The following is a 12,440-nucleotide window of genomic DNA, read 5'->3' as shown; positions in this document are numbered from 1 at the left end:
CAAGCAGTGCTTTATGAGGCAATAAAAATGTTTCTGTTCCTATCTGGGGAAAGAAGCAAAGATTATTTTTTTATTTTCAATTTTGTTGGAATTTCCCTTTTCACAATTTCCAAAGATGTAAAGGGCAAGTATGTAGTATATTTAAAGTACAAAAAATGTCAGTAAAACATTTGAAATTAGTATGGATCACCTTGTGTAAGGGCATTTTTAATCTAGCTTCTTATCTGATATGAAAAGTGGTAGAGATGCAGTTGTTGTCTTTATGTTTTTTCCTCGCATTTAGTCATACAATGCAGTAAGACAGGCCTTTCTTAGTACTCTTTGTTAGTGCTCTAAACTGGCACATAAAGAGAGGTAATTGTGTTGTTTATCTAATCTGGAATATATCCTGGGTGATCCTATCTGAGTAGCATCATGTTCTTCCCATTCAATGCAGCTTTATCCCTGCTTTCTCCCATGCACTGCCCTCTTACCGATTCCCAACACTGCATCTGCTGGCATAATTTCCCAAAAGGCTGGAAGCGACATATCTATCTGTGTGTACCAGCACAGAATGCCTCAGAGTTCAAAAACCACAGGTACCTGCTAGGAACAGTCCTTCTGTCCTGCATAGCTCCTGGGCACAACCTCTCCAGTTGCTGAGGTTTGGGTTCGTTTTGGTTTGTTTTTTTGGTTTTTTTTTATAATTCAAATATTCAATATTTGAAATACAGGAAACAGGAAACGTGAATTTGTACTGGATGGCATAATTCAGTTTGGATGTGAAGACAACTAAAATTTTGTACTATTTAAGCTCTCAACAGGATGCTGAAAAAATGAATTGTCTTTCTAGTTTGAAAATGTTCAGGCTCAGGCTTTATACTTTCTGGTGAGAGCTAGCCTCTTCATGGTTTTGTAGAAAGTTGAAGGGAGAGACTGTGTCTGCTGATACATCACTCTGCTGTTCTGCAGCATACATCACACTGTTGATGTAGCATTTCCTGATAAACTGACTTTATTGAAAATAATGAGGTGCTTGGATCCACCATATGTAATTGAGAAAATTTGAAATACATGTTTAAATAAGATTTTGTGTTCTGTATACTGTCTATTAACTTGTTGGGAAAGGGCTACAGACTTTTTCCAGTTTTTCTGCTAAACTGTAAGGATAATACAGCTTAGACTACAATTCAGCTCTTAGTTCCTCCCATTTCCATTCTCAGAACAAGAGCCTCAGAAGAAACACCTCAGCATCAGGTATTCCTTAGAACAAACACATTTTTTTTTTTGAGTAAGCCAAGACTGTAAAGCATTGCTGCAATATCTGTAAAAGCTGTTCTTGTCCAAACCACAGCGTGGGAATCTGGTATAGATTGACAAGCAGTCTTTATTGACCAGGACCAGTAAAATTACTATGTATATACTATCCCCAAACACTTTAACAGTCGCATACTAGTTAAATTTCTTTAATTAGCTGCCCTGCAACCTACTAAACAAATGTAGAGTTGTGTCTGTAGATGAGTGATAAGAGATGAAATGAATTTGTAACTCTATCATTGACTATATAAAAAAGTATTAATCAAGTTACAATGGAGAGTCTGGGCCATTAAGCATATTATGAATGCATCTGTTACTGACATTCACTTAAACCTTCCTGAGCAAGTTACATGCTAACTTTCTTTGTAGACAGATACTCATTTGATCAGGACACTGCCAGTGGTGTTTTTATTGTCCTCTTAGAGATTATTGTCCTCTTTAGCAATGAGCTTTAGTTAAGTCAGCATCCCATGTTTTCCAGGCTAAACATCTGTGAAGACCATTGCCTTGTTTCCTGGAGACCTCTATTTTAAGTTCCTGTGATCATGAAATCAAGAGTTAATTTAACATGGAAAATATAATAGTAGTTTGAAAGAGGAAGTTCTTGTTGTTGATCAGGTAACACGTTACCAGGAAGTAAATGATTCATTAAAAAAAAAAAATCTGAATAGAAAAGATGCAAACAAGCTTCCTCTTAAATTAAAAAGAAAAAAAAAAGTTTTACAAAATTCTTCCTCTTTACTTTCTATTGAAAAACCCCCTCACTGACCTGTTTCTCCTAGCTTGATACTAAATTGAGCATAGAAGAATAATCAAAACACTTTAACTCTCTTGAATTACATAGTGTGCAGAGAAAGTGAAATAATTTCTCCATTCTCGAGGCATTTATTTTTGAAACATATATGTGTATTTAGACTTTGCATTATACGAAGAGTATACATTACATGGAAACCTTTTAATTTCAGTGATTGATTTTGATAAATGAAGCAGTAGACACTCATATGTTTTCACAGAAGTCTGTCTCGCACTGCAGCTTCTCCTGGGTTTGAGGGGTGTGAGGCTGGTGACTGGAGTGGATGGTGCATCCGTAGTGCTGAGTCTGACTGACAGAGATTTCTCTTTCTGCTTCATCTCAAACCTTCGTTAGTTAATTCTGACTTTGTCTAACTGTCATTACTACTAGGCCAATGTGTTTTTTCTTAGGATTTTTTGTGATTTGATTCCTTCCTTTTCCTTCTTTACTTGAAGTGTAAAGGATTAGCGATAGAGCCTCTTAGTTTCCTCTTTCTTCCTTCTTCTTAGCTTATGTCACAATACCATTTTCTATTCTGAGTTCTGTATCTTCCCAAAAATGGTATATTAATATAGCTTTGCTTTTATTTACTCATTATGTGAAAGTCTGCCATTTGTTTCTCAATCCAAAATAGGACAAACAACAACTGTTGTTATAATGGTGCATATAGCACAGTTAATTAATAATCCTTTCCTTGCATAAATGTCATAATCACACACCTAATACAGCCGATGTAATAATAAGTCTCTGACTTATTGAGAATGATACTAAAATTCTTTTTGTAAGAAATACCACTTTGAGTAATTTGTAATAAATAAGCTTTTCAAACAGATATTTTTATCTCTTGTGAAGAAATATGTAGGCATTTTCTCTCTCTTTTCCCCCCTTTTTTCCCCCTCCATTTTCACATTATTTCAGATGGTGTAGGGGTCTTTTCATTCCGCTTCTTTAGAATAACTTTTTTTGTAAATGCAACATGACAATTTCTTGTGGTAGTGGACAAAAGTAGCAAAATGACATGCTTGCTGCCTTGAAGGGTGTTATTTTCTGTGTTTCTATTTAGCTAAGACAGCTTGACAGTTAAAAATCTAATCTTCTTCAACTTGTAGATTCAAGATGCTGCAAGTCAAGGCTTGAAATTTGTTGGAATTATACCTCAGTACCATTCCCAAAAGAACTGTCTTGTCAGCGCCTCCCTGACACCTGCCAGTAACAACTCTGTGCAATCAAAAGATAAAAATGTTTCAAATTACCCTGAGGATCATGCTTCACCGGATGGCGAGAAAATAGATGGCATTAATGGATGCAGTACTTCAACACAGAATGAGGAAAGTGCTGACCAATGTGCCACATCCAGAGAGGGCTGTAGAGGTGAAGGACGGGCTGCTGAAGAGCTGAATCTCAAGTCTGCGAAGGGAAACGAGGAACAGTTTCAACACGCGAACCTGAGTGTAAGAGGAGCAGCAGACAAGATGAATGGACTAGCAGAGAATGAAACACCAGCACGATGTTTAAAACCGCTTACTGGCAGTAAGTATTGTAGTGACCTCTCCTACATAAAAGCCAAGTTAAAATTGCCTCAATTATGTTCCCAGCTCCTTTAGGGGGTGGGGATGCAGGGGGGACATTACCACTGTGATAGTGAAGAAAAGATGCCCCAAATGAGCCACTTAACCTGATTTCAGCATGGTTACACAGTTCACAACAACTGAGCATAACTCAGATGGCAGAGATGATATAAGCAGGTGCAGCTTTGTTATGGCCCATATGTATGCCTGAGTGTAAAGACTTATTTTTGTCTGTTTGGCTGAATTGGTTCATCTCTCTATTTGTTGCTATACCCTGAGAGCTCTTGATCTTTGTGTCCTTTTTGTCTGTTTGAGTAAAAAGCCCTGCTAATCTGCCTGACAAGGTTTTGCAGCAATAGAAGGAATAAGTCACAAAGCCTTATCACAGTTAGCCCCTTTGTAGCAGGTGAACATAGCTGGAATTAAACCATGTCAGGAACAGCAGGAATATATGTGATCTGGACCCTGAAGTCTCCTAGTATTCTATTGTCAGGCTGGGGGTCAGTGCTACAGTCAGAATTGTAATTACTGGAAATCAGCAGTTATTTTTGTTGATGATTACATTGGCTAATTCATAATAAAGATCGTCTTGGTAATGGGGCTCCTAATAATTTGTCTTCCAATTCTTTCTCTCCTTTTTTTTTCTTTTTAAGATTTTTCTCCGCATACTAGGGTTTTTTCTCTCATTTCTTTGACATATTTTTCTTCTCGGGCATGCTTTCCACTTTTTAAATGTCATTTAATGCCATCAAAGACCACAAGTTTCATCTGAGGTCCCAAAATAGCTTCCATAAGGTGTTTGATGCTCAGGGGTTACTTCTGTAGCAAGAACTGTAGTTCAGAACAAGATGTACACCAGAGTAATTTAGAAAATAAAAAAAGGTATCAAAAAAAGGTTCTTTCCTCATTTCCAGTTTAAACCTCAAAATACTTTTCTTTCCTATATTTGTTTAAATCCAAGAAAACCGTGTTTACGCTGATTTCTCTTACGTTTTCCTTAATTTCCTTATGAGCTACAAATCTCTTCAATGGGAATGTAGATGGAATTTCTAAAGCTGGTACTGTCCTTGACTTTAATTTATCCCTATTCTTTAAGTCTTACATAGATTCAGTCAAACAATTCTACCCCTGTGGGAATTGTGTATGTAGGACCAAGAATGACTTTGCATTGTACTCTCCTTGGACTATTGTCTTGGTTTCCGGTGCAGTTTGGTGTAATCAGCTTTTCACCATCAAATTTGGATCATGCTCTAGTAACCTTTCACCATACTTTCTTCAGTTTTTGTTGGGCAAGGGGACACCCAGATTTGATAAAAACACAGCTATTGTTTGAACAATTTCTTCTAGTTTACACCCTTAAGGGTTGATCATCCCAACACTAGAATCTTACACATAAAAACCTCTCTTAGTTTTATAGTTAAAAATTAGTTATCTCCAAGTCTAATCAGACCAGTTCTTTCTCTTTTTATATATGCTATGAGAGTTAACTTAGGAAGTTTAATCATCTTTTTGATGCTGTTCTTCTCCATACTGAACATTTAAATTCTTTTGCTACAAGTAACCATGTTCACTGTATTTCTGCATAATGTGAAGAGGATTACTTTCAGTCTTTCCAGCTTTTGTCTGGAACACACCAGGATTTTATTATAGCAGCTGATTTGCCAGATAAGAGGGTTTATTTTAAAAATGCATTTAGTTTCCTCAATTATCTTTCTTTCTGTGTGTGCTTTGTTTATTTTTCATTTATTTTTTTAATTGGTGAGTTATGCAAATAATTTCCAAGACTGAAGGTCTGAGAAGGCAGTTTTATGTGACAGCTCATCTACAGTAGGATTTTCCCAAATCCTGTACAACACTGCTGATTTCTTTATTACTCTTGCATGAATTTTTGTTATTACAGCACTCCCTTTTCCTCCCATGGAAAATGTATTTCAACTTTTGGCACGAGTTCTCCATCCTTCCTTGGGAACATGAAGATTGAAAGCATCAGGTGGTGGTTTGCTTTTTTTTTTCCCTACGTGTTCCGTAGGAGGTTACCACTCTTAAACTCCTTCTTCCCTATGTTAAACTTCAGGAAAAAAAGTTAATATTTCTTAGTATTTGTGGGATCTTAAATTTGTTCTTAATTTTTGTGGGTTTTTTTAATTAACATTTTTTAAATGTTATTTTTATGCATCTTCACTTTATTCCTGAATGTTTTGTAGTGCTCGTTCTCTTTCCCTGTTACTAAAGGGCTCTTCAAAGCATGTTGAAAAATATTTGCCTGTGAGCAAGGCACAGATATTCAACAGTATGTCCAAAAGTACTGTGTTACCTAGAAGGTCTTTGTCCATGCTGGAGGATTCAGGATTCAGGTTTTCAGGTGAAAACTATTGTCAGTAGTGACTTGGGTTAGACTGGTGTATTATGCAGTGACAAACCAAGTCGACACGGAAAGACTCCCACACATTTTAAATGCATGTTGGTAACAACCCAGTGTCAAATCCAACCTACCATCTCCCTACAGATTTTCAATTCTATGATTTCCTGTTGTTAGTATAATCATGGAATAGTTTGGATTGGAAGGGACTTTATCATATATTCAAGCCCCTGCCATAGGCAGGGACACTTTCCAGTAGACCAGGTTGCCCAGGGACCCATCCAACTTCTAGGGATGGGGCAGCCACAACTTCCTTGAGCAGCCTGTTCCAATGCCTCACCACCTTTGCCATGAAGAATTTCTTCCTAATATGTAATCTAACTCTGCCCTCTCTCAGTTTAAAACCATCATTGCTTGTCCTATCACTCCATTCCCGTGTGCAAAGTCCCTCTCCAGCTCTCTTGTAGGTCCCTTTAGGTACTGGAAGGTGCTCTAAGGTCTCCCCAGAGCTTTCTCTTCTCCAGGCTGAACAGCCCCAACTCTCTGAGCCTTTCCTTATAGGAGAGGTACCCCATCCCCATAATCACCTTGGTGGTCCTCCTCTGGGCTCACTCCAACAGGTTCATGCCTTTCCTGTGCCGGGGACCCCAGAACTGGATTCAGCACTCCAGGTGGGATCTCACCAGAGTGGAGTAGAGGGGCAGAATCACCTCCCTCGACCTGCTGGCCACGCTGCTTTGGATGCAGTCCAGGATAGGGTTGGCTCTCAGGCCTGTGAGCACACATTGTTGGGTCATGTCAAGCTTCTTGTATTAGTGTCTTAATACACAAAAGGAAAATCTCCCTTTCCAACATGAGTCTGTTCTGGGGGTCAGAATCAGAGGAAACGATCAGAGGAACTTTCTGTGTCTGCTCTTCTGAGTTGGGTTTATCATAATTTCTTTCTAAACAAGTAAACAACAAGACGACTCACATTAACATTTATTCCTTTTTACTCTATTTGAGTTATGGTTTATGTCTGTGATCCTTAGATCTCTTTTCATGTTGGTTGCATTGTGAGCTTCCAGCTCTTCTCTTCAAGTGCTGCCAGCCTGTTTCTGAGCATCTCCCTTCTGGTATCTTTTTCAATTTACACACTGCTTCTTGCTCAGTGACGTTTGTTAGAGAGCAGTTGTAACCTTTGTCTTGACATCTCTTTCTTTTACTTGAGGTTAGACTATAATAGCTTGGAAACAAGAGGAGCTTATTGAATGAAGGAATTTCTTATAATGTCTTTACCTTTTATATTAATATATTTTGGGAGAATTTTTGGTATTTGGAAGTCGATAGAAGTTTTACCATTTATTTCCTTGTCCAGTAATAAGTAATAATGTGCCCAATTTTTTATTAGTTATTTTACTGACAGTTGCACCCTTCTGAGAAGGAGTATCTGCATTTAAACTTGATTTCACTTTAGGGCTGTGAAAGCTCAGCTTTGCTGTCAGCAATGACTCTTTTGCCTACAGTGACTGCTTCTATGATATACTAGAGGAGATATGGAGAGGAGTCTAGAAGATGTTCTCATTTGTGAGACCCTTCACAATTCCACTTTCATTTGCTGTTGTGTTAATGTCACACCTTGGCTCAGACCCAGAGTAAATCAGTGAACCAGCTAGCATGGTCTCTATGTGAATGATTCATTGCATTTTCTTGAAATGAGACTGCTGTTGGCTGGTTCCATGACATGGTGTTATCAAACCCAAGCTATTTAATACTTTAATGGCTATGGTTTACAGACTGCAATTCCTCCTAAATTTGCAGTAAGATTTCATATTTGAATTGATAGCTCCTGTAGGGGAGTGTTGCATTAGTACTCAGGTATTACTGTCTCTAAATGTTTTATTATCAACAGTGAATCCATTGTGAGTAACAAATACTATAACAGCAAACAAAATACTGTATTAGGTTTTGGGACTCTACTGCAAAAATGTATTAAGGAGATAACCTCATCTCAAAGAACTTTTTGCAGTTGCACAGTGTGATTAGGCAAAGGCAAACAGTGGGTTATATTGTTTCAGCTGAAATTTTATGATACGGTTGTTGCATTACTCCATTTTTTTCACTCTTTGGTAGAAGCAGAGATCTTCGCTCTCTTCAACAAGCCAAAAACCCCACAAAAGTGCAGCCAATATTACACAGTGACTATCCCTATGAGGATCTCCAGGAATGGGCAGACTGTCAACAGCTTAGAAGCAAATTGGCTGGAGCACATGACAGATCACTTCAGGAAAGGAGGCTCATTGGTAAACGGCATCTTCAGCCTTGGAATGGTAAATGGTATGGAAATTACAGTAAGCATTATGCTGTAATTATTTTCCTTTTCCTCTAATAGAGGTCATTATCTTTGAAGAGAAGATATTTGGGAGATGCTTTAATATAGGCTTGGGGAAGATTTGTTTTAGATTAGCCTCTTTCAGTGAAATGGAATGAAAGCACAGAAAATATTTTGGCATTTGAATAAGGAAAACAGATCTTGTATGGTATTTTATAATACAATACTAGAGATGATCTTGTAATTGTGGAAATATAGAGAGTTAATAAACAGTAGCAAGTAAAGTGAATTAAACTAATAAGATTCTAAAGCAGATGACATAAATAGAAGAGTGACTTTCCTCTTAGCTGTCTGGCCACACACTGCATCTGGATCTGATTTCAGGTCAGCATAAGGACTCTTGAGTTTTATCTGGCCAGCAAGTGGTCAGTTACTCCCAGTTCCTGCAGAGGCCCTTTCCCCCCTGATGGCACCATGTTTTACGAAATTGTCTCCTATTGTTGTTTTATCCTAGCTAGAGTGATGGATAAATATTGGTCTTAATATAAAAAGATTAAAACCCCCCAGATTTTTGCATGTTGTGAAAATGTGGCACTAAGTCCAGCCTAATACTTGTAGCCAGTCTGTACTATATTTGTGGCCACCATGGTTTTGAAGATAAGCCTGCTGTACAAAGACAGACTTTGGTGCATAGTAAGGGTCCAAGAGACATAACCAAGGAACCATGAGAACAACTGAAGAGAAGTACTTAAACACAAAAATGTTGAAGTTACAGCTGGATTAATTTTACTGGAAAATTATGTGACTGGTATACTTCATGGTTAAAGTGCTTATGACTGAATCTTTCACCTAATTTTGGTTTGTTTTGCATTCTTCAAAAGGAATGTGGTAACTCAGAGCTTGGACATTGCTACTAAGATTTGTGCCTCAAAATTATAGAGGAACTGCTTCCAAGCATCTTATTCCCATTTTGCTGCTGGTCAGAACTTCAGGACCCATGATAAAACACAGTAATATGAGTCAGTTCTGGTAAAAGTCAATCAGGAAATTAACAGGCAATCCTAATTTTTCATTTTACAAACAAGTATCAAAAAAAGGAAGGTCTAAAGTTCAGCTGATGGAATGCTTTCACACAGCTTCCTGGAAAGCCTGTAATTGCTAGTTAACTTGCTTAAAAACAAATGGTCATTTACTTTCTTTATATAAATTGCGACTCACAGAGGCAAACCTAATTGACTCTATCAGGCTCAATGTGGTTTTTTAAATAAAATCTGCTTATCAGTGAACTCTAAAATGATTTAAACACAGCATTTTTTCAGTTATTTAAACTTCTGGAGTTCATTTACATAATGGAGGCCTGGGGGGAGTTAATGTACTTGGATACCAGAATGAGGATTGCTGGATAACTGCCTGTGAACATAGATGAAGTAGGCTTGAATGATGACACTAAAGTTTCAATGCAAACAGGACAACAAATTATGTAGAAGTGGACAGATTCAGGATTAAGTCAGATTAGAGATTGAAGGTGAAAAATTAGTAAACATTTTTGTTAGCGTTTTACAGTCACAAGAAGAACAGGTTTCAAAATCAAAAAGCTGGAACAAGGTTTCTGAAAGTGTATTATGCTATTAGAAGAACATTACTAAGAACATCTGTGAGTTACTATCAGTAGCAGTTAAATGTTTTATCATTTAAATCCTAATTTTTTCTTATGCTGCAGAGAAATGGAATACCTTTTTCATTCATATGCCAATCAGTATCAAACAACGCAGGGTAAGGAGGAGGGAAGAAGTGGGGGCTGAGGGCTTCTCAGCTCCTTGCAGCCTATCTTGCTCTTCATAGCTAGTCTTATTCACTGATTAATCCTCTTCCAAATTAAGGTAATATCAGCATACTTTCTTTAATTGGTTATATCACATTTCTTTGTTCTGGGGGCTGATTTTCTTTTTGGCTTAAAGTATGAATTCATTATTTTTCTTATTAGACTTACAAGCAGGGTTATTATCTTCTTCTTTTCCCCCTTGTCCTTGGAATACCCAATGAAGTGAAGATTTCCAGATTGTCAGCAGTCATAAATCTGTTTCTTCCTTCTGCTAACAGTTTAATAATTAGTCTTTAAAAGAGTTTTAAAGTTCACTGATAACAATTGTTTCTTTTTGCTTATTGTAGCAGATAATTATAAACAGAAATATAACACAATTACAAACCTCAATATGTAAACCATAAAGAGTTACACCATATATTAAATGTATTCACATTTTGCTAGTAAGTCAGAAACAGCAGTATGCTTGGTTCTTGAATGTTCTTATGCTGACAGATAACAGTTATTTATTTGAATTTGCAATTCAGTTACTTGCTGGTGATTTTCATCCGACTGTAATTGGTAATCCTGCCTGTAGACCCAGATGTAAGCTAGTCCTGCCTAATGATCTAAAGTGATCATAGGAATTCACCCTTACCCTCTTCTAGTGAGAAGTGGAGAATGTAGCAGCAAGCTACAGATTATTGTCAAATGGAAAGGAAGTAGCAGGTGGGGTCTCCTTTCCTGTGACTACAAGTCTCCAATCAGCAGTGTGAGAAGGCAAGAAGAGTCAAACCTCTTCAAGGTTGTATTTTGATACCTTAATAGAGTAATCACAAACCTATTTGTCTTTAGTTGTTTTGAACGTCTTTAAATGCCCGGCATTCTTGTATTTGTTTCACTATCCTGTCTGTGAATTTTCTGCCTTTCAAACTTAGAAAAAGCCAGCCAACCAACCAGGAAACATTGACAGTACTTAAACACAAAGCAAATGAAAGAAAACGTGAGTTGCTTGGCAGGGGAAAGTAGTCAGGTTTTTAAGAGGGCCAGATTGATGGTCTCTGTTATACTCGCACTGCCTCTGACAAAGATGAGCCAGTGATGCGTTTGACCGATTATCGTCACCTTAGCCACTGAAGTGGCTGGGATTGCTGTCGTCCATATGGAATTATTTTCTCTGCGTGTACTGAAGGTGAAAAGATTCAGAAGGAGGGAGGGAGGAATGCAAATCTGAAACAAAGGCCAACAGTCAGGTCACTTGCCACATAAAGCCACAGAGAGCTAGTTTTTTCGTTATTGAGAGCAACAGCAGCCTAAAGGTTAGTTTCCTAGGTAAGGGGAATTTGTAGTTTAAGGACAACAAGGGGGAAATTGTCACCCACTAGGACAGCTGTCATGGTAAAGTAAGTAATCTTTCCCCATATACTTCTTGGAAATCAGAAGCAAGAACATCAAAATAGCTTTTTGTCAACCGAGCTACATCAAATATTTATACAAGCCAGTGAAAATAGCTTTTTGCACACAGTAGGATGCCTTAATAAAAAATGCAGTGGTAATGGAACATTTTCAGAAGGACAGTGATTGCAACCTTTATTTTTGGAGCCTTTTCTTCAAGAAAGAGTGAAGTTCAAGATTAGAGATTGAGAAATGATACTACAAATGGCAAAGTAAGTAAAAATGCTTTGATTTATTGGCATTCCTTACTGCCCTACTGCAAATGAACTAGAATTTGAAAGCCCTAAGGACTTTTTTAACTTAAGCGAAGTTTCAGGAGCTAAATATTGTTAAAAAAGAGATTACCAAAGGAGAATACAGCTGCATCAGAATCAGGAAATACCTTGCATGAGAAACAGTGGAAACTGGAAAAACCAACTCACTATTTAAAGCTTTAGATGGCTGATCTTTGTAGACAGGTTGGGTAACCTTCTGCTGAATAAATATAGGCATCTGTCCTACAGGTATCTATGTATGAGTTGTCAGCCCAAAGTGCCATTATAATCAATGGGGATCTAGGCCTAGACCTATATAGTCAGTAGGATTTGTGTTACAATCCACCTCATCCTACATCAGGATATGCAAAAGAGATAAGATACATTGGTGCTTCCTTTGCCTTAGTCTTCACAGACACAGTCTTCAGGCATCTGAGTTTCGAGGCAAGGTTCAAGGAAGTTGCAGGACCAGCAGCAGTGGATGAAGATCAGTATAGAGTGCCTCAGTTTCTGAGACTAAACTACATCTAAGAGTTCTGGGAGAGCTGGTTGGTGTTATAACAAGGACACCCTTGGTCATCTTTGGGAGATCATAGAGATCAG

The 12,440-nt window shown here is 37.7% G+C and overlaps 1 protein-coding gene across 3 annotated transcripts in view; it reads left to right on the top strand.

Moving 5' to 3' along the window:
- Nucleotides 1-12,440, top strand: part of RFTN1 (raftlin, lipid raft linker 1) — a 98,081-nt gene that overhangs the window by 62,628 nt on the left and 23,013 nt on the right. For all 3 annotated transcript variants that reach the window (XM_027639142.1, XM_027639140.1, XM_027639141.1), the window contains exons 5-6: nt 3,199-3,619; nt 8,129-8,332. In XM_027639142.1, the coding sequence (XP_027494943.1) occupies nt 3,199-3,619; nt 8,129-8,332 (625 nt within the window). The remainder of the gene's footprint in view (nt 1-3,198; nt 3,620-8,128; nt 8,333-12,440) is intronic.

This window comes from Corapipo altera, unplaced genomic scaffold, assembly GCF_003945725.1.
Source record: "Corapipo altera isolate COAL_440 unplaced genomic scaffold, ASM394572v1 44, whole genome shotgun sequence".
Classification (NCBI taxonomy): domain Eukaryota; kingdom Metazoa; phylum Chordata; class Aves; order Passeriformes; family Pipridae; genus Corapipo; species Corapipo altera.
This window is presented reverse-complemented; position numbering and strand designations above follow the sequence as displayed.